Source organism: Miniopterus schreibersii, assembly GCF_964146895.1.
Source record: "Miniopterus schreibersii genome assembly, chromosome: 5".
Lineage (NCBI taxonomy): Eukaryota > Metazoa > Chordata > Mammalia > Chiroptera > Miniopteridae > Miniopterus > Miniopterus schreibersii.
The window spans coordinates 36,668,219-36,691,898 of NC_138106.1; the positions used below are offsets into that span (position 1 = coordinate 36,668,219).

The 23,680-nt window shown below is 36.8% G+C and overlaps 1 protein-coding gene across 3 annotated transcripts in view; it reads left to right on the plus strand.

Moving 5' to 3' along the window:
• VPS8 (VPS8 subunit of CORVET complex) overlaps nucleotides 1-23,680 on the plus strand; it is a 200,586-nt gene that overhangs the window by 158,001 nt on the left and 18,905 nt on the right. For all 3 annotated transcript variants that reach the window (XM_081138242.1, XM_081138241.1, XM_081138243.1), the window contains one exon: nucleotides 9,692-9,745. In XM_081138242.1, the coding sequence (XP_080994368.1) occupies nucleotides 9,692-9,745 (54 nt within the window). The remainder of the gene's footprint in view (nucleotides 1-9,691; nucleotides 9,746-23,680) is intronic.

A 23,680-nucleotide genomic window follows, 5' to 3' on the forward strand; every position in this document is an offset into this window, starting at 1 on the left:
CACATGCCCGGGTTGCAGGCTCAGTCCCCAGCAGGGGGCAGCTGATTAATGACTCTCTCACCATTGATGTTTCTATCTCTCTCTCCCTCTCCCTTCCTCTCTCTGAAATCAATAAAGACATATTTAAAAAAAAAAAAAAAAAGAGAAAGCAGGAAAATAAAAGTCATAAAGAGGAGGAAAAAAACAACTATATTACATTCTAGAAATGGCAAAATTATGGAGACAATAAAAAGATCAGTGGGATGGGGAACGAGAAGGATGAATAAATAAAACACAGAGGACTCTTAGGACAGTGAAAATACTCTGTATGATACTATAATGGTGGGTATGTTATTACACATTTGTACAAATCCATAGAATATAGAACACCAAGAGTGAACCCTAATGTAAACTATAGACTTTGGATGATAATGATGTGTCGGTGTAATGTGTCATCAGTTGTAAGAAATGTACCACTCTGGAAGGAGATGTTATAATAGGGGAAACTGCACATATGTGCGAGCATGGGATATATACAATATCTCTATGCCTTCCTCTCAATTTTGCTGCAAACCTAAAACTGCTCTAAAAAATAGTCTTTTTTAAAAATCAGGTAATTGAAACAGACCCAGAAATAGCATATTTGATAGAATTAGTTGAGAAGAACATTAAAAGTTATTATAATTGCATTCCATATGTTCTAGAAGCTAGAGGGAAGATTTAACGTGTTAAATGGAAATACAGAAGTTATAAAGACCCAGTAAAACATCTAGAGATTAAAACTACAGTGCCTGAGATGAAGAATACAGTGAATGGGATTAACAGCATGGTGGACATTGCAGAATAAATGATTAGTGAACTTGATTATATAGCAATAGGAACTATCCAAAATCAAACACAGAGAGAAAAAACACTAAAAGGAAATGAGTAAAGCATCAGTGAACTACAAAACAACTTTAGGTAGCAAAGTAAGTATGTAATTGGAGTCCTAGAAGTAGGGGCAAGAATAATACAGAAAAAAATACTTGAAGAAATATAATACAGGGTTCAAATTCCAGTAACAGCAGGGTAGCCTGCATTGGACATCCCTTCTGTTAATAACAATTATAAGCTCTAGACAAAAAACAAAAAACAAAAAAAGTGCTGTTTAGAGAACACAAACCTTAAAAAAAGGCAAGCAAACTAGAGAAGCTCAACACCTAACCAGCTTTTTCCTTGGCGCATTTCTCAGTTTGCCTTGGAAATTACCTGGGGGAAAGAGCTTAAACAGAAAGTAGCATTCTAACTGAGATGAAGAAACAGAGGTCAGAGTTCAAGAATGCCAAAGCAGCTGTAAATTGAGGGGGCAAATCTCAGAAAGAAGGGTACCAGGGAGGAGGGATCTCCAAATCTTGTTTTAGGTTTCAAAATTGCACATATACAGTAATGCTCCAAGAAAGTAGCATCAGAAGGACTAAAGAACTGAGCAGAGATTTCATTTCAGCAGCTGCATAGTGTTTTGTGTGCAAGTCTTGCTAAATGGGATTGGTAAAACACCTCACATTTTACACTGAAACTGCAGAAGGACTGTGCTTTAGGACCTAAGGGCTGCCCCAAGACTACAGGCAAAAGCAAAATAAGTCCTAACAAAGCCAAAGCCCAAGCCCAAGCCCAAACTATCATAGGATCAATGGGAAGAAGAAGGAAAATATAACTTAAAATCAAGAGAAAAAGTATCAATAGAAGCAGACCTATGGGTGAGCCACATGTTTGAATTGGTAGTCAAGGACTTTAAAATAGAAATTAGAAATATGTTAAAGGATTTAGAAGAAAAGATCAGAATGATCAAACATGGGAAAGTCTCAGTAGATAAACAAAACTATAAAATAAAACGAAGTAAAAATTCTAGAGCTAAAAAACATCTAAAATGAAAAGTTCATTAGATATCAACAGCATTTTTAATACTGAGACAAATATTATCAGTAAATTTGAAGACAGTTCAATAAAAATAATCCTAGCTGAAGCACAGAGACTAAAAGGATTGAAAATAAGTGAAGAGAGCTCTTAGTGACCTGTGAAACAATATCAAAAAGTCTAGCATATATATTGGAGTTCCAGAAAGTGAGGAGAGGGAGAAGTGGCAATGGGGTGACCTGATAATGTCTGGAATTTTCTCACATTTGGTGAAAAAAATCAACCCATATACTCAAAAAGCTCAGCAAATCACTAACAATAAATACAAAGAAAAACCACACTCAGATGCATCATAGTCAGTCAAACTACTAAAACCAAAGACAAAGAGGAAATCTTTAAAGCCACCAAAGATAGACAATAATATGATGGATGACTTCTCATTTTAATAAAATGGGGGAAAGCCAGAGGACAATAAAATGGCATCTTTGAAGTGGTAAAAGAAAGGTGACATGGGTCATAGATTGTATATTATATAACATTCCCAGTGGGATCTAAGGTAGCATCCCATAATCAAATGCTTATGTATGTGGGATAAATAAAGACTATAAACAGCCTCACTTCAGTTCAGGTCAGATTTTACTGTCAGGTAGATGACTTTTGGTGCCAAAAGTTTTTAAGAAGAAGTTCTTTTGGTTTCAGAGCTTTTTGGATTTTAAAATTATGGGAAAGGGTTTGTGGATCCATCTTACTTATCAGGAGAAAGATTGGCAATATGTAAAATTAAATGTCTACACCCTTAGAAGCAGGTATCTGTAAAAATCTGTGCAACAGAAATAATACATGAAGAATGTGTGCCAAATGTTATATACAAGGATGTTTATGACAGCATTTTTAATAAAAAATTTGAAAACAGCCTAAGTGTTTCAATAGCCTCCCAATAGTTGGTTAAATTAGTTACAGTATATCTATACAATGAATGGACTTATATGTAGCCATGAAAAATCATGTTACTGAAGAATACTGATATAGTAAAATAAACATTCTCAAGATGTAATGTGAAAATATAACAAAACAGTGTGATTCCAAATGTTAATAGTAGTTATTGCTAATGTGGTTGAATTGTGATTTTTATTTGCTTTGTTTTGCTCTTTTGTATTTTATAAATTTGCACTAGTGAGCATGTATTCCTTTTATAATCAGAAAAATCAAGGCTTGTATTTTTAAAAAAAGCAAAGTGATAAGGTTTTACTTTTGCTCTTAAACTTCAGATCAGATTGCTTCTCTAAGATAGGAATCATTTTATTATCAAAGATCACCAAAGTTCAGCATTATTATTAAGGCCATAGCTTAATATATCAACCGTATCCCCAGATCTGGGGTCTACACACCTGGATCTAAAGTGTCTCTTTTAAGCTGCGTTGCCTGAAGCATTTCCAGGAGGAATCTTGTTAAATGAAAAATAAGACCTTTCATGAGCGATACTGAACCATTTCTGTTGCCACTTCAAACACCGGCTTCATCTCCAGAGAACAGCTTTCTCAGATAAATCGTCCAGCATCACATCTAGTTCTTGGCTTGTTTTTAAAAAGTCTGCAGATTCTTTCATGAGGTCATTTTTTTTTTTAAGCTTAAATATCTACTTTGCTTTGAAAATCTATTTTCTCCCTTTTCAAAAAGAACATACCAGGAGTTAAAACTGGATCACGTTTAGCAAGCTACATCATACATCTGGAGTAAATTCCAGAGTATTAATGTCATGGTATGTTAGAGCAAAGACTGTCAAGTCTAATTTTTGCAGACCTGCTAAATCTGAAACGACAGTCTGGACAGCCAGCAGTTTTGATCCCTGAGCTGAGGGATGTTTTCTAAAGTCATTCTGAAAGCCAGGGTGGCAAGGCAAAAAAGCCTGCAACATGGTCCTATTTGAATAGCTTGATGCCATAGTGATAGGAAAGGTCTTCATCATCTGTAGTGTAGGCTCTTAGAATTCGACTGCTAAGTTAGAAGAGGCTTAAGAACTTGAGTCCAGTTGCTTATCTCGTACTTATACGCCTTCATCATCATTCTAGACTGACAATATCTAGTATGGAACTACTTGTAGTAACTTCATTTTTCCTTGAAATTTGTAAGTTGATAGTCTGATTTCATGTATCAGTCTCTGTGTACTTCATATTTGCTAGAATTCAATGCTGAAACCTTGTGGACTCAGAGTTTTCCTTGTGGGCAGATTTGATAACAGTTTTCTTTAATAAATATAGGGCTATTCATGTTTTCTGTTTCATCTTGGGTCCATTTTTATAAGTTTTTCAAGGAATTTTTCCTCTTCATTTAATTTGCCAAATTTATTGGCATAAAATGGTTCATAACAGGGACTTACTATCATTTAAATGTCTGTAAGTAATGTTACATGTAGTAATATATTATCTTTCATTGCTGGTATTACTAACTTATATTCTCTTTTTTCTTAATCAGTATATAGCAGTTTACCAATTTTGTTGGTATTTCCATAAGAACCAACCTTGGGAACCTTGTTAATTTTCTCTGTTGTTTTTGTTTGATTTCTATTGCATTGATTTCTGCTTATTATTGCCTTTCTTTTACTTAGTTTGGTTTTACTTTGATATTCTTTTTCTAGTTTCTTAAATTGGAAACTTAGGTCCTTTATTTTAAACCTTTCTTATTTTCCAATATAGCATTTAAAAAATTATAAATTTTTAAGCACCATTTTAGCTGTATCCTACAAATTTCTTTAAATGCTTTATTGAAGTATAATAGATATGAAGTGTACAAATTTGACATATGAGTAGATCTATAAATCCATCACTACAGTTAAGATACTTGACCCTATCCATAACCAGCCAAAATTTACTGTTTCTCACTTATGTTCCCTGGAAACCACTGATTGGCTTTCTGTAGCAATAGATTAATTTGCATTTTCTACAATATAGATAAATGGAACCACAAGTATGTATGCTTTTTTGGTCTAGCTTCTTTCATTCAGCATAATTATTTGAGATTCATCGACATTGTTGTATCAAGAGTACATTCCTCCTTAATGCTGAATAATGTTTCATTTTAGGGATATAGCATAATTTATTATTTTACCTATTGATAGATATTTGGCTTTTCTAGTTTCTGGCTATTATAGATAAAGCTGTTATGAAGATTTGTGCACAAATCTTTGTATGGAGTATACTTTCCTTTCTCTTGGGTAAATACCTAGGAATGGAATGGCTGACTCATATGAAGAATTATGTTTATCATTTTAAGAAACTGCCCAACTGTTCTTCAAGTGGTTGTACCATTTTACCCTCCTACCAACAGTATATGAGGGTTCCAATTCCTCCACATCCTTGGTAGAGTCAGTCATTTTATTTTATTTTATTTTATTTTATTTATTTTATTTTATTATTTTATTTTATTTATTTTATTTTATTTTATGAGAGAAGAGAGGGGGTATGGTGGGGAGAAGGAGAGAGACATCGATTTGCTATTTCGTGTATTTATGCATTCATTTGTTGATTCCTGTATGTGCCCTGATGGGGGATTGAACCCGAAACCTTGGCGTATTGGAATGACACTTCAAGCAACTGAGCTACTTGGCCAGGGCTAATCAGTCTTTTTAGTTTTGGCTATTCTAATTGGTGTATAGTGGTATCTCATTGTGTTTTTAATTTGCATTTTGTGAATGACTAATGATGTGAAGCATCATCTCATGTTTTTATTGACCATCTATATATTTTCTTTGGAGAAATGTTCAAGTCTTTTGCTGATTTTGTTATTGGATTGTTTGTTGTTGAGTTTTAGAAGTTTTCTATATATTCTGGATATTAATTCCTTATCAAATATGTCATTTGCAATTTTTTTCCATTCTGTGAGTTGCCTTTGTACTCTATCATGCCCTTTAGTGAACATAAGTTTTTCATTTTGATGAAGTCAGATTTGTCTATTTTTTAAAATTATTGTTGCTTGTGCCTTTGGTGTCATATCCAAGAAATGATTGCTAAATCCAATGTCAAGAAATTTCCCCTCTATGTTATCATCTAAGAGTTTTATATCTTGAGCTCTTGCATTTAGGCCTTTGACCCATTGTGAGGTCATTTTTGTATGTAGTGTTAGATGTGTCCAGCTTCATTCATTCTTTTGCATGTGGATCTTCAGCTTTGCTGAAAAGACTGTCCTTTCCCTATTAAATGGTCTTGGTACCCTTGTTGAAAATCATTTGACTATATATGTAATGATGCCACTCGATCATGATGTGTGACCCTTTCAATGTGCTGTTGAATTCAGTTTGTTAGTCTCTGTTCTATTCCATTTGGGGTATATGTCTGTCTTTATGCCAGTAGCACACTGTTTTGATTACTGTAGCTTTGTAATAAGTTTAGAAATCAGGACATGTGAGGCCCTCCCCAACTTTATTCTTTTTCAAGATTGTTTCCATACAAATTTTAGGATGGTTTTTTTGTGGGGATTTTTTCCTACAAAAAAATGCCATTGGGATTTTGATAGGGATTGTATTGACCCTATAGATTGCTTTGGGTAGTGTGGACATCTTAACAATATTGTCTTATGAAACATGAACACGGTATATTTTTCTATTTATCTTTGTCTTCTTTAATTTCTTTCAGCAATATTTTGTAGTTTTCAGTGCACAAGTCAAAACCTCCTTGAATAAGCTTATTCCTAAGTGTTTTATTCTTTTTGATGGTATGGTAAATTGTTTTCTTAATTCTCTTTTCAGATTGTTCATTGTTAGTGTATAGAAACAAACTGATTTGTATGTATCGATTTTGTATCCTGCTTAATTTGTTTATTCTAATAGGTTATTTTTTGGAATCTAAATTTAGAGTTTTCTACATATAAGATCATGTTGTCTGCAAACAGAGATAATTTTACTTTTTCCTTTCTAATTTGAATGCCTTCTGTTATTACCCTTGCCTAATTGCTCTGGCTAGAACTTCCAGTACTATGTTAAATAGAGGTGACAAAAGCAGGCATTCTTGTCTTGTTTCTTAACTTAGAGAAAAAGCTTTCAGTCTTACACCATTTAGTTTGATGTTAGCTGTGATATATACACACACATACAACACACATAAACACATACATATAGCCTTTATTATGTTGAGGTAGTTTCCTTCTAATCCTAGTTTGTTGAGTGTTTTTATCATGAAAAAGTGTTAAATTTTGCCAAATGATTTTTCTGCATCATTTGAGATGATCATGTATATTTTTTCCTTTACTCTGTTAAGGTGGTGTATCACATTTATTGATTTGTGTATATTGAGCCCTCCTTTGCCTCCCAGGGATGAATCCCACTTGATCATGATGTATGACCTTTTTAATGTGCTGTTGAATTCAGTTTGCTAGTATTTTGTTGAGGACTTTTGCATCTGTGTTCATCAGAGATATTGGCCTATAGTTTTCTTTTCTTGTAGTGTCCTATCCAGCTTTGGTATCAGAGTAATGCTGGCCTCCTAAAATAGTTTGCAAATGTTTCCTCCTTTTCAGTTTTTTGGAAGAGTTGGAGAAGGATTGACATTCTTCTTTAAACATTTGGTGGAATTCACCAATGAAACTATGTGCTCCTGGACTTTTCTTTGTTGGGAGGTTTTTAATTACTGATTTAGTTTCCTTACTAGCTATTAGCCTATTCAGATTTTGTTTCTTCATGATTCAGTCTTGGTAGGTTGTGTGTTTGTAGGGTCTAATTTTCTTTTTATTTCTTCTTTGATCCATGGGTTATTTGGAAGTGTGTAACTTAGTTCCTAAATATTTGGGAATTTTTCCAGAGATCTTTCTGTTATTGATTAAATTTATTTCTGTTTTGGTCAGAGGGCATTCTTTGTATGACTTGGATTCTTTTCAGTTTATTGAGAATTGTTTTATTGCCAGAAAATGGTCTAAGTTGGTAAATGGTCCATGTGTACCTAAAAAGAATATGCATTCTGCTTTTGTTGGGGGTAGAGTATCCTGTAAATGTCCATCTTATCAAGGTAGTTGCATTTTTTAAGTCTTTTTAATTGAGATATAATTGACACGATTGTGTACTTTTAGGTGTACATACATGTAGGTTTGATACATTTATATATTTCAATGATTACTATGGTAGCATTAGCTAACAACATCATGGCACATAATTTCTTTTTTGTGTTGAGAACAGTTAAAATCTAGTTTTCTAGCCACCTTGACATTTATAATACAGTATTGTTGACTATAGTCATTATGTTGTGCCTTACATCTCCCAAACTTTTTCATTTACTAGTTGCAACTTTGTACCCGTAAGCAATATCTCCCCAATTTCCCCACCTCCCAGCCCCTGATAACCATTATTCTACTCTGTTTTCATGAGTTCATCTTTTTTAGATCCAAATATATGTGATATCATATATATTTGTCCTTCTCTGACTGATTTATCTCACTTAGCATAATGCCCTCAAGGTCCATCAATGTTGTTGAAAATAGTAGGATTTCTTTCTTTTTATGGCTGAATAATATTCCATTGTATATATGTATATCATATATTATTTATCCATTCATCCATTGATGAATACTTAGGTTGTTTGCATATCTTGGCTATTGCGAACACTTAGCTTGTTTGCATACTTGACTGAGCACTGTGTGCTTATATCTCTTCAAAATGTTGATTTCTGTTCCTTTAGGTATATACCCAGGAGTGGGATTGCTGGATCATATAGTACTTTAAATTTTAATTTTTGGAGGAACCACCATATTGTTTTCATAATGGCTATACCTAAATTTACATTCCCACCAACATATCCCTTTTCCCAACACATTTCTTTTTCTCCACATCCTTGCCAACATTTGTTATCTCTTGTCTGTTTTATAAAAACCTTCCTAACAGGTATGTGGTGATACCTTACTGTGGATTGATTTGCATTTCCCTAATTGAGCATCTTTTCGTATAGCTCTTGGTCTTTCGTATGTCTTTGGAAAATGTTTGTGTGGTTCCTTGGCTCATTTATTAATTGGGTTTATACTTTCTGGTTATCTGCCTACTTGTTTTCTCATTTATTGAGAAAGGGGTATGGAAATCTATGACTATAAAACCTACTTCTCCTTACAGTCCTATCCATTTTGTATTATGTACTTTTAAGCTATTAGATGCATAGATGTTTAGGATTGTTATGTCCTCCTGATGAATTGACACTTTATTATTATGAAATTATCTTCTTTATCCCTGGTAATAATTTTTGCCCTGAAATCTAGTGCTGTATCGTTCCAGCTTTTTGCTTTTAACCTATGTGCCTTTATATTTAAAATATGTTTCTTGCAGGGAGCATGTAGTTGGGTCTTGTTCTTTTATCTAATGTGACAATCTTTTTTAACCCTTCAAATACTTGAAGACTTTCCTCTACCATCAGTTCTCTCTTCCTTGGCTAAGCATTCCTTTGTTATGGTTTGGCTGATACTTTATCTAAATCCTTCACTTTTATTATCAAACTCTTTTGTCCATGTTTGCTTAAGAGGGATATTACATCACAAAGGATACTTGGCTTTGGCCTCTGTAAGAAATGCTGACTATTGCATGTTGTATCAATTGATTTACATTATCAACAAAAATCTATATCTATTTGGTTCCTCACCATTTGGTTAAAACCAGTTTGGATCATCTGCCTCACTTTTCTTACCCCAGTCGTATTTCAAAGGGAATTTAAAAAAAAAAAAATTATTCATTGTTATTCTGAAAATGTCTGTTTTATCTCAGTTACACCAATTCTAGTTGAACTATTTTGAGTGTGGGTCAAATAAAACTAGACTATAACTAACAGGATATTAAAAAATTTGCCTTTTTTTCCAGGTAAAAATGTCTCCATCCTGTCATCCATCCAAAGGGGATCCTGCTGTTAAGAAAGTGAGTAAGTTTTAAAGGCAAAAAACAACTTCCTCCTGTGTGTTTATTCTCCTCTGTTGAACAATTTTCTGAAAATGACCATGATTTTTAATCATCTTAATGCCGTCAAAGCTTCTTTGTGATTGTTTAACGATGTATCACCAGGACTTCTTGCCTCTTCTAGAGAAGCCAAGTGGGGGGTTGGGCCTAGCATCATTCTCCTGGCAACTAGGGACTTACCATTTTTCTAGAACTCTCATCCTGGTATCAGTGAGTGGTAGCAGATGAAATGTATTCTGAGGAGGGAAGCCATGTAGGTACTGGCCTGAGATACTAACATTTCAGCACATACCACATAAAGTCCTCAGTAAGCACTTGTGGGATAGAACTATCTATGCCACTTCAATTCCTGACTGTAAACTTTGTGGCACAGATAGGGTTTGAGTCTTTCAACAGAGCAATCCCCAGGGGATGTCAAGAGAATCTCTAAAGTCCTTTTTTTAATCTAGCTGCAGGGTACAGTTCAAACGTGGTAAACAGATGGACATTTTTGCTGTTTTCTGTTACATTTCTATTTCTCTGGTAGTTGAGGTGTCCCTGGATGTAGGTTTTCTTTCCTTGCCGTTTTTTACAGTTTCTGCCAGCATCCATGTCAGTGAAGGATTTTAGAACAAAAATAACAACTGGCTGGCTCTGGTGACTAACAGAAGGTTCTAGTTTCAAAGCAGTGTGCCAAAAATGGGTCCCTTTCTCTGCTTCAGAATCCCCTGAGACATTTCAAAAGAGGGGAAAAAAGAATAAGAATAAAATGTTGTCTGACAAGCTCTATAACAAGCTGCACATGAAATCTCAGTCTTGTCGAGACAGTCCGGGCAGGCAAGACTGAGGCCATGATTGATGCTGTTCAGAACTGTCACGTGGTAACATGAGCTGGACAGGGCTTAAGTAACTTAGGCCCACTAGGTAAACAAGTGAGGAAGTTGGGATCCAGAGGAAGTTTTTTTGCCTAAGCTCTCACATGTAAGCCATGGGACACACTTCTAAAGTAAAGGTTAAAAACTTGTGCTTTGGATTCAGCCAGACTTGGGTTCAAAGATGGACTCTTCTACTTATTTATCTAAATAATCTTGAATAAATCAGTCTCTCCTGTTCATCCTTTGTAAGATGATGGTGCTACCTCTCAGGATTGTGGTGAAGATTAAACAAGATACTATTTAAGTGCCTAATACTGTGCTTGACACATATTAAGTACTTAGTAAATTATTGACACATAGTAAGTACTGTACTCAGCTGTTGTTGAAACTAGTATTAAAATGTGTCTCCAAGCTCCTAATCAGATGTCCTTTCACTTTATTGTGCTACTATTGTCATTCAGCAAGTATTTCTTTATTCTAGACACTCACCTCAGAAACGGACTTCATAGATGAAAAGTACAATCCTTGTTCTCAAGGACCTCAGTATTTAGTGGGAAAGGTAGACAGGTCAACTGACAGTTTCCATATGACTTGACACATGCCATGGCAGATGCACAGGTGCTGCAAGAGCGTGGAGGAGAGGCCGTGTTGAAATGACTAGGCTAATTTAGTACTACACTTATGTGCTTCATGCTGAAGAGGCCAGTGAAGAAGTTTGAGAAATGGTTAGCTGCTCCCTTACAACCTTATTACTAGGTTAAAATGGAAGCAAATCCTACCACACTTGTGGGTGTTTATAAGTAAATATTCATTTAGAAATAGGTTCATACAACCTGTTTTTTAAACTTTCTGATGTTCCAGCTGTCTTGTCATTTTAGGTTTCTATCAGAAATGTAGCAATGTTACAGAGGCAGGATTCTGTTCCTCTTGTTATCAGCACCAGACAAAGAGAAACTTCCTAAGCCAATGGCTGGACACAGGTGGCCCCAGGTGGCATTACAGTGATCAGGTATAGACTTACTCCTCTCCATGCAACAGTTGGGACTATCTCTAAATTATTTTATCCAATCTATATATCTCAAATACCTTTTATTTTAGCAATGAGGTCCATTTCTAATATTTATCATTCTGATTAACAAGCCATTAATTTTACCAGTAGAAAAAACTTCTTCTATTTCTGATCTATTAAGCAGTCTTAGGTGTTGGTCAATATATGAACAACTGAAGGGCTTTCAATAGCTGCTTTTGGGAGTTCAGGGTAGCTGGCAATCTCTGAAATATGGATTCTTGGTTAGGGGAACTGATCACCGGGAATTGAATCCTAAGCTAAATAGCACATACTTAATATGACACTGTTTGTGGTGTCTAGAATAGCTTTAAATATATATTACAGCACATGCCTCTCTCAAACTAAAAGGTCAGGGAAGGCTTCCCAGAGGAGATAAGGCTTGATCTAGCCTTGAAACCCAAGGGGAAAGGTACTCCAGGCAGACATGTGTGAGTACAGCACATTTCAGAAAATGCAGGGCTTCTGAATGTCTTAAATGTAGGAGCACGCAAAAGCCTGGCAAAATAAATGGGTGCCCAAATCACGAGGAGTCCCAGTGTGTGACAGTTGCTTTTATCTTGAGGATAAGGGTTTCTGTCAAAGGTGAGATGAGAGGCAAAAGGACGGATTACAAGAATAAGGACAGGTGTCCAGGCAGGAAGAGGTCCTAACCCTATGTAAATGGAATGAAGAGGTGAGGTAATAAATTCAAGTCGTAGTTATGTTTTTCCTCAAAATCCTTTCTGACACCTTAAGTCTCAGTTTGATGCCTTTCCTTTGTAGCACCCTGAACGCGTCCCTACGAACAGACTTAGCCTCCTTTTCACTCGCATGCCCCCCATTAGACTGTGAGCCTCATGAGGGCAGGCACCACATCAGTCTTGTTTCCTTTTGTATCCCCACATGTAGAACAAAGTAGTCACTCGGTAGTTGTAGAGTGAATGAGAGAGCTACGAAAGAGATTCCACAGGACTTCATGTTGTTTATGGGAAGTGAGGGCAAAGAAGCTTCTGGCCTGGATAGAGAATGAACAAATAAAGCACCATTGCTGGCCCAGGCTGTGTTCCCAGCATGGTCAGTTCCTACTGTGTCGTCAGCAGTACTCTGAGTGAGTCACGTGCCACTCAGCACCTAATTGTCATTTCCCTAGTTGGGTATGTATTTTCGTGTCTAAGTTTGTGTATGCCTATATATGTATATCTGCATATAAATTCCGGTTATCATCCTGGAGCTGCAGTCACTCTTCCCAAAGTCTTATTGACAGATGGAGGCACCAGCAGTGTCTGTTGAACAGAGCGACTGCCAAAGTGACATGTGTAAGAAACACAAAGGAGCAGTAGTGCTCTTGATCTGAGCCAAAAATTCTCTGTTGACCAAAAACTGAAAAAAGTGTTTGGTGACTCTGCTGTCACTATTGGCCCAGCCAGGAGCTGGAGTCAGTGCTGAGGAGACAGAAGCTATGTTCTGAGGGGCTCTGCTTAGTTCTTGGGATGGTGTCTCGTAGGAGTCGCCCTTCTGCTTTGCAGCCAAAGTGAGAGTCTAGCAGATTCTGTGAGCATGGATACAGAATGTCGTTTTGCAACACAAGCATTTTGCATTTTAGATATTCTTTTACAAAGCTTTGGAGTAGAAATATTTATCATATATATCATATAAAATTTGTGTATCATACTTATCTTATGTTTGTAAAATTTCTTCTTAATGGCTCTAACTGGTAACTTCAGTAAAGCTGGAACATATACATTTCCCTAGGACTTTTTCAGCATTTGATCATGGATGGCCAGAAATTTAAAAATCAGGAAGCATTTTCCTGAGAGAAAAATTGCCATAAAAGTGCATTGCAGTAAACTCCCTAAAGTAGATTCAAAGTGGAAGTGTTGACGGTGTTTGAAGTGGATTCAAGGAGTTTAGAGAGGTAGTTGAAGGTAGCATCAAAGACTACTCGGCTATGATGCATCTCTTCTCAGCTACTAAAGAAACACCCACCAGGAATTTGTGTAGCAAAGTTGGGATTGTTACATGCATAATAACCACAGAAGGCTGTTTTGTCTTATATCTCAATCACAAAAGCATGGTTGCACTCTGTTTCAGTTGAGCTTTCTTTGCTGGGGTGTTTACAGAAGCCTGGGGGACCAGAAGCTCTGGCTGAAAATATCCTTAGGCTGGGGCAACTCCCTAGAAGAGTCCACAGTTGATGTTCTCAGAGTGACTTCTATTAGTCAGGGATGAGGTACTGGGAATGGCAGAGTAGGAAGCGTTTCTAATAGTTCTGGGTAAATTCAGTAATAAACAAGCCTCAGTGGTGCTAGGCCTTGGAAGGACAAAAAGGTCAGTGAATTATAGTTCTTGCTCCCAACATATTTACAAGTTAATGGGGAGTAAACTGGAGGACTTAATAGCCATACCTCCTAGAAATTGGCTAGCAGCTTCTCAAGTACTCGAGTATGTTATAACAGTTTGGAGCTAGGTTTTTTGGGGGTTTTTTTGGTCCAAGTGTTCTGGTGAGGTAAAATTTTTTAGCCAGTTCCCAGTCTTGCCACTCATGTTAGGAATGTAGATTACTATATTTGCTCATGATTTTTATTGACTCACAGTGGGGTTTTATTTTGTTTTTTAATTTTTATTTTTAAGGGAAGAAGCCTCACAGAGGCACTGTTTCCATAACAACAGGAAAAGCTGACTGCAGTGTGTCAGCTGACTGGCCCCAAGAATGGCTGGTTGATAGTTTTACAAAAGTCAAGGGAAACATGAAAAGGAGAAAGCACGGAGATAGATGAAGCATTTTCTAGCTATCATCTGACAGTGGCTTAAATAAAGATTCATTTGCCTTTTTTTTTTTCTCACCCTCAACTCTCTCCTGTAAAGATGCAAGTGATAGCCCCTGATGGGATGTACACTGCCTTTCTTCTTACAGTATTTGTCTTAGTAATATATACCCAAATGTGATGTATGACTTCATGTCTCTACTAATAAAATAAAAAAAAGGAAACAGAGAACATGATTTGGTCTTTGTTTTTGCATAGGCAGGATGGGAGATTTCTGCAGACCAGGTGCCTTTTTATGCTGATGCGAAGAAGCTGGGTGCAGTTGCCTTCAGACATCTGGAGGGTTGATTTGGAAGGAAGCATAGGCATTTTTTTTGTAATTCAGAGGACAGAACTGGCACCTGTGAGTGGCTGCTAGGTAGATGGAGATGCCAGCTTGGTTAGAGAATTTTCTAATCATGGAACAAGTTACCTGGTGTGAGCATTACTTGTTACCAGTGGCATCTGATCAGTGGCAGGATGCATCCCTCAAAACTACTGCAGAGGTTTTCCTGCCGTGGCTGAGAGGTTGGACTGGTTAATTTGTAAATTCCTTGGAGTGTTAAGATCTTATGAGGAAGAAAAAAAAAAAATCTTATGAGTCTGCAGTTGTTTTAAAACTCAATGATGTGTTGAACGATTTTAGCAAGACCCATACATCCATCTTAAATTAATAGGGTATGTTGTCTATTAAAGAAAAAGAAAAATTGGACTTAGGTAAGAAGAGACTTTATTCAAAGAAATTATTACAATAAGGGGCGTGGGGGCTTTTGCCACAGGGGGAATACTCTGACCATAGATCTGCAAGGGTGTCAGATAGCAAATAGAAAACTTTTTTTTTTATAGGGTTGGGGAAACAGATTTGGGGGAGCAGGTGAAAGAATTGAACAATTGATAGGAAATGTCTTTCCCAGCAGTCAGCCACTTCTCAGAAGGAGTCATCAAGGAGGGGTTGTATGCTGGCTCAGGCTGAGGGTGGGTCAAAGGCTTGGGGGAAGGAGAGAAGCTTAACTAAAGTTCGGTCATCAGTTAACAAGCATTTTGTTCCAATTGATCATTGAGGAAAAGCAGTTCAGCTAATTGTTTATGAGGCAAAGTGGGAATTTTGTTGGTCTGTGTCTGGCTGTCATAGACATAAACATGTTGGCATCGGGAATCTTCTGTCCATTGGGAGGGGTGGTTCTTTGCAATAAGCTGTTTCCCAAACAGGGTTGGGGATTTCCTTAACTGTAGCTGCTTTCCAGGAGCTCGGGGCTCAGGTGAAGTTTAGCAGGGTCATGGCTCTGACTGCGACTGCCATGTTCTTTCCTTATTCCTCTCTATGGTTATGGCCCAAAGTCCATGAACTGGGCTTTTCTGAAACCTGCTACTAGTCCCCAAGTAGAGGGAGAGATTGTCAGCTGCAGTTACTAAGAGAGACAGTGGTGACCATTTGTTTGTGGTGCACCTCTCACTGATAGTTATGCGTATCTTCTGTATCTTCTGGTCTGAAAAGTGAGACTAGCTGAGGATTTCAGAGGTTCTCAGGGTTCTTATCCAATGTACACATCTACTCCTCATCCATTTCTTTGCATTAAGTGAATATTTTCTAATGTAGCATTTTGATTTCTTTAATGGTTTTTTTCAATTAATACTTTATTTTTAGAGCTACAGAAAAATTGAGCAGAAAGTAGAGTTCCCATCTGTTTCCCCCTATTATTAACATCTTGCATTGCTGTGGTACATTTATTACAATTGATTAGAGCATTGGTACATTGTTATGAACTAACGTCCATAGCTTACATTAGAGTTGACTCTTTGAGTTGTACATTTTGTGAGTTCTGATAAATATATAATGAAATGTATCCAGCATTTATACAATGGTCTCACTATCGCTGAAGTCCCATGTTCCACGTCTTAATCATTCCTTCCCTCCTGGCAAACTCCTGGCAACTGCTCACCTTTTACTGTCTCTATTATCCCTTCCCCTCATCCGTTTCTAACAAACAGTGTCCTGCTTCCATTTGAAAACCACCTCCTAAGCAGGATATTCCATCTTTAGAAGCTCTGAGATAGTTCTTCCTTATTCTGGGAGACATTTCTCTACCCATTGATCCTGGCCCTTCCACTAGAAGCCATTGCAAATATGTCTGATCCCCCTTCCTTACAGCAGGCATTCCAGCCCTTCACGCAGTTGAAGTCATGAACCCCCAGCTCTTGGTCTTCTGTTTTCCAGGCAGAGCATTCATAGTTCCTTCCCTTGTTCACCTCTACCCTATCATATGATGTCTCTTCAACTACCAGCATTATACTTCAGGGGATGTCAATTTAGAGCAGAATGAAATCATCACTTTCCTTATTCCAGATTCCATAAGTGAACTAAAAGCACATTCACTTTTTTAAGCAGCCATTTTTCATGGTTGGCTCAATAAACATGTTGATAGCAAATTCATGATTCTGTTTATACATGCTGCCGATCCCATCCTGCATAAATGGTATTGGTTTCTAGAGCCAACTACAGGGCAGGGCATTTCTTATATTGTTTCCATTTATAACTGTTGGTAATCACATTTTTTAATCCCATTCATTGGCCTCTTATCTGTAAGTCATTGATAAAATATTTGTATAAAACAAAGCCAAGGATAGAGCCCAGCAGCTCATCACGAGACCTAGGTAGCATTATTTATTATGGCAATTGAAAGTTAATGGGTGTGATTTTTATTTATGCCTTGTAATATGGCACCCCTTCATGAACAGAATCAGATCTTATGAGTCTCTCACAATGAGGCCGTATGTAAAACCATATTGGAGCCAGTGGTGGTTCTTTATTCCATCTCTGCCCTCTCAGTATTTGGAAGTGAACTCCCTTATCAAAACAATTAATGCCATCATATCTACCATCTCCTTGGAATTTTGGACCCTACTGCAGTTTAGCATATTCATCAAGTTACAAATGGGCCTTTCCCCTCCAACAGTGTTTCCTGATGAAGCTTTTAGGCACTTACTATAGTACATGGCAGGGTTCTTTTTTCTCTTCAGTATGTGTGACAGATTAACTAACAGCCTATTATTTTGCATTAAAACAACTCAGTAGGCCATTCTTAATTACACTGTGCTGAATTATCACCTGTTTCAAAGGTCACAGAATCCAAACAGCAAAGCTTTGCAGAGTCTGAGCTGCTGTAATGTATGTGGTGGTCTTGGGTGGCTGATACACTGTTACTGCAGAGTGTAGCCTTCTTTCTGGACCACTGTCCCAAACCAATTAATGTGCCATCCCTGAAAGCTCACAATCCTTTCATATAGTATCAGAACATGTATTGAGAATGTTCAAGAAACAGTGAGAAATCTTCAGTGAAAGAGAAGATGAAGATGAAATAGGCTGTCTGTTCTGTCTGACTAAAGTCATTGCCTGGGAACTTTTATGTTTTGTTGTTTCCTACACATATCCTAGGGGTATTCTATTTGTGATTGACATTGGTTCCTCTATTATGACATGAGTAAGTTTTAGCTCCCTATTTAGTAGTGAAATATCTACTAATGGCAGATATTATTCCAGATATAGCATATCCTTAAAGGAGAGACCCCAGTCCGCATGGCTAAGTCACTTAACTTATTTTAAGTCAGTTAAGACTGCCTTTTTATGGTACTAAATGGGCAGTGCCTATCTTTCTGTGGCAACTTCACAGCAATGCATAAGAGAAAATGAAATTATACAGATATTTCTATGCAGTCTTTAGAAGGAAAAATGATCTAATTCTAATGACCTCTCTCTGCCTTTCACTTTTAGCTCAGAGAAGTCTTCATGCATGCCAGTCACCTCTTTCTCTGTACTTCCCACTTACTTCAGTAGTGTTGTCACTCCCCATTCAGTGTGTGTCTTCCATTCCAAAAGTCTCATCACTGACTACCTCCAGTCCCTCCTCCACCTCTTTGAGTGCTTAAAAACTTCAGTGGCTCCGTGCTGCTGATAAAGTCAGGTCTGAAATGGTCTGGATTCCCAGTCTAGGCTTCGGGTGCATCACCAGCTCACATATCGTCCTCACCTTCTCTTCCTTTCCTTCTTCTGTAACCAAACGAGATTTCTTATTGTTTCCTAAACACAACCAATTCCATGTCCGTATATTTTTGCCCTTCCCTTCCTTTCTATAATCTACTATGTCCTTCCTTCCCTCTCCTTATAAGTGATGCCTTGTTTTTAGCCTCCAGTTCAAATTCTGCTTCATTCATTCAAAAAAATATTTACTGGCACCTCCTGTGCATCAGGCATGATCTAAGGCAAGGGGTCCTGCAGGCAACAAACCAAGTCTCCGCCTTCACAGAGCTCACTTTCTGATGGCGGAGGGTAGATATTAAACAAATAAAGAAATGGTATATCAGATTTTGATAAAGCTATTGAGAAAAAGCATGAAGAGGGAGATAAAAAGGGAGTATGCTGTTTTATATGGAGTGCTCATGATAACATTTTTTACCTGAAACAAGTGAAAGTGCAGCCCATGTGAGCTTGAGGGAAAAGAGCAGTTCAGGCAGGACAGCAGATGCAGTGGCCTTGAAGCAGGAGAATGCCTGTTTGTCCCAGGGACAGTAAGGAGACCACAGTGCTGGCACGCAACTTGGTAGGTGTACTGGTGAACACTGCAGAGGTTCTCTTCCTCATTTTCTAGTTCACAAGAAAATAGAAGTAAATGGAATCAGTTGAAAATGTGGAGGTGAGAAGTGTTGGAGGATTGAAGAAAGAGGTGAAGGTATGAAATAAACATCTAGCACAGTGGCAGATTGATTAGATTAGGGAAATATGGGGGGCACTCGCCGTTCATAATCATGAACTTAAATGTCTTTCAACTGGTCACCTCTTCCTCTAAATTCTTGTGGCAGCTATTGCCCATACTTCATTTGGTACTTAGCATACACTACCTTCTACTATTGTTTTTTGAATCTAGCCTAACTTTCAACTTTTTATTTGTCGTTCTTTTTTACTGTATATCCCATCTGGCTTCTCAGCTGCTTTGAGACAACTTGCAATATACACACAACAGAAAAGAGCAAAAATAAAAAATTGAAGTGTCAGAAAAAAATCAAAATATACCTGAGAATCCAGTCATAGATTAAACGCATTTAGGGAGGAGGAATCTTGAGTGAGAACATTTTTTAATCTCCACTATCTAGAACAGGACAGTTTATTGAATTTGGATAATATTTAAATCATTACTTTAATAATTAGAGTGAAACCCCAGATCTGCACTGCCTCATTTTTATCCCACACATTCAACTTGATTCCCAGAGAGAAAAAGAAAAACTTCACGTACTCAGTATATTGATTCCTTACAACTTACACTATCATGTCAGAAATATTTGGTAAGGACTACTGTGATTGCCATGAAACTTACTGAGGAGCATGTAGAGGCCTGTATGCTTTGAGTACATGCCTGGCATAGTTTTCTCATTGGCACAGTAGTTCTGGACAAGCATTGCAGGGCCTGTGGAGGGCTCAAGCCAGAATCCAAGTTCTTGCCTCAAAAGGATCCATAAGGAATTCCCCTCCTGAGAAGCTTTCATTGATTGTCATATTTGTAAAATGTCCACGGGGGCTATAGTACATATTTGTATTGTTTTAGTAAATCATCACTGATAATTCTTATTGTTTTCCTGTGCCATGGATCCTTGGTGCCCTCTTATTCCATCTTTCAAGAGAATGAGAAACACTCATTCCCTCAGCTGTTGGGAGTTTTAGCAACTGACAGCTTTCAACTCCTCCTTCTCCAGGAATGGTCCTCAGCTAAACAGATCTATCTTACCAACAGTGACAGCCTGTTCCTGAGAGCAGCGTGCATCTAATGACTAGTTATTGAAGGGTTAGAACGGCCAGAACACCTTGTCTTAATGAAGGACAGTTCTTCAAGACCAATTTTAGTCCCAGAGTTCTCTTTGCGATCACCTGAGTCCTTCGTTGTTATTTCATTACAGTTTAACTTCTCCCTTTGTCTAATTCTGCTTCCTTTACTACCCCATAGTAAACACCCACCAATAACTTCTGGCACACAGATCTCCATCTCAGAGTCTTTTTTTCCAGGGAAGCCAACAGGTAACATTGGTTGTATATAATGTCTTATTTATAATATATTGCTTATACTGTATATAATGTCTTTTTGCCTTCTTGCTGCTTTCAAGTTTTTCTCTTTGGTTTTTAGCAATAATATGCCTAGGTGTGGCTTTCTGTTTATTTTTCTTGGGGTTCATTAAGCTTCTTGAATCTATATTTATGATTTGCATCAAATTGGGAAAACTTTTGTCCGTTATTTCTTGAAATATATTTTGTTCCAATCTGTCTCCTTCTGGGCCTCTAATTACATGTATGCTGGACAGTTTAATATTGTTTCACTGGTTACTGAGGTCTTTTTCATTATTTTTACCTTATTTTCTCTCTCTGCTTCAAACTGAATAGTTTCTATTGTCCTGTCTTTAAATCCATTGATCTTTTCTTTTGTAGTATTAAATAAGCTATCAAGATTATCTAGTGAATTTTTCATATCAGATATACTTGTCAATTTTACAATTTTTATTTGATTATTTTTGTCTTCCTTCTACTTAGGGTTAATTTGCTTTTCTTTCTGTCTTCTTAAGGTGGAAACTTAGATCATTAATGTTAAGCCTTTCTTCTTACCTAATATAAAATTTTAAAGCTATAAATTTCTGTCTAAGCAGTACTTTAGCTGCATCCCACAACTGTTAATAATGTTGTCATTATCATTCATCTTGAAATATTTTCTAATGTACCTTGTGATTTCTTCTTTTACTTATTGATTATGTAGAAGTATATTACTTTAGTTTCCAAATATTTGAGGCTTCTCTAGGTATCTTACTGTTTTGGATTTCTAATTTAATTCTTTTGTGGTCAGAAAGCATACCCTGTAAGATACAAATTTTTAGAAACACACATAGACATTTTGATGGGCACAGATACAGTATATCTAAATAGCCATTATTTGTGCACTTGAAAAAAGTATAATCAGAAATTGTTGGGCATATTTCCTATAAATGTCAGTTAACTGAAGGCAACAAGTGTTTAGATTTTCTATATGCTTACTGATTTTTTTTTTGTCTCACTGTCTTACTAACTACTGAGTGTTAAAAATCTCCAACTATGATTGTTGATTTGTCTCCTTTACTTCGGTTATTCCTTGGTGCATTCTGAAGTTCTACCAATAGGTGAATATACATTTATTATTATTATACAGGGATGGTCAAAAGTAGGTTTACAGTTGTGAGTACACGAAACAGTTTATTCTTGTATTATTATTAATGAAGGCTGGCAATTTGAGCACACTTACGAGACTACCTAAGTGCACTGTGCCATTGTGACATTATTAATAAAGCTATTTTGAGTTAATAAACCAAGTTAATTATCATAACGTGCATGTCTTTTTCCATAGGAACAAATGTAAACCTACTTTTGCCCACACCTGTATATTCCTGGTGTATTAATCCTTTTAATATTATGACATGTTCCTCTTAATCTCTAGTAAGACTCCTTGTCTCAAAGTCTATTATCTTTTCATATAGCCATTCAAGCTTTCTTTTTTTTTTTCTTCATTCAAGCTTTCTGATTAGTGTTTTCATTGTATATCTTTTTCCATCCTTTAGCTATTTTTGTCTTTGTATTTTTTTAAATTTATCTTTATTGTTGAAAGTTTTACAAATGTCCCTTTTCCCCCATTGATACCCTCCACCTTCTACCCCTCCCCCAGACCTTCATCCCACTATTGTCTGTATCCATGAATTTATATATGCATATAAATTCTTATGTTAATCTCTCTCCACCCACCCACCCCTGCCTTTCCTCCAAGATTTGTCAGTCTGTTCCATGCTTCTATGTCTCTGGGTCTATTTTGTTCATCACTTTATTTTGTTTATTAGATCCCACATATGAGTAAGATCATGTGACACTTGTCTTTCTCTGACTGGTTTATTTCACTTAGCATAATACTCTCCAGGTCCCACCATGCTGTCTCAAAGGGTAAGGGATCCTTCGTTTTTATAGCTGCATAGTATTCCACGGTGTAAATGTCCAAGAAGATGCTTGATATAATTTCCATCTTCTTGAACTTGTACAGACTTGTTTTGTGTCCTAACATGTGGTCTGTCTTTGAGAGTGTCCCATGTGCACTTGAGGAGAACGCCTATTCTTCAGCTTTGGAGTGAAATGTTCTATAAGTGTCAATTAAATCCATCTGACCTAGTGTGTCATTTAGAGTCACTATTTCCTTGTTGAATCCAGTAAAGTCAGTGGGGGGGTTAAAGTCCCCTACAATGACTCTATTGCTGTCAATCTCTCCTTTAAAGTCCTCCAGAAGGTTTTTGGTGTTTTTTTGTTTTTCCAGCCTGTGTGAGTCTTTTGTTCTGAGGTGGGTCTCTTGTAGACAGCATATACTTAGGTCTTCTTTTCTTATCCATTTGGCTACCCTATGTCTTTTGACTGGGTCATTTAATCCATTTATATTTAAGGTTATTATTGATAGGTACTTATCTATTGCCATTTTATTTCTTTATACCTATGTTTCTCATTCTCTCTATTTCAACTTATTATAGCAGTCCCTTTAACATTTCTTGCAATGCTGGTTTGGTAGTGACAAATTCCTTTAGCCTTTTTTTGTCTTGAAAGCTCTTTATTTCACCATCTATTTTGAATGATAGCCTTGCTGGATAGAGTAGTCTTGGTTTTAGATCCTTGTTTTTCATTACCTTGAATACTTCATGCCGTTCCCTTCTGGCCTGTAGAGTTTCTGATGAGAAATCAGCTGACAGCCTTATGGGAGCTCCTTTGTAGGTAACAAATTGTTTTTCTCTTGCTGCCTTTAAGATTCTTTGTCTTGAATTTTTGGAATTTTAATTATGATGTGTCTGAGCATGGGCCTGTTTGGATTCTTCTTGCTTGGGACTCTCTGCACCTCCTGAACTTCTGTGACTTTTTCCTTCATCAGGTGAGGGAAGTTTTCTGCCATTATTTCTTCAAACAGGTTCTCTAACCCTTGCTTACTTTTGACCTCTTCTGGCACCCCTGTGATGCGAATATTGTTATGTTTCATGTTGTCCCACAGCTCCCCTAGACTGTCCTCCTGTTCTTGAATTTTTTTTTCTTATTGGTTCTCTGATTGAGTGATTTTTTTTCTACCCTGTCTTCTAATTTGCTTATCCAATCCTCAGCTTCCCCTAA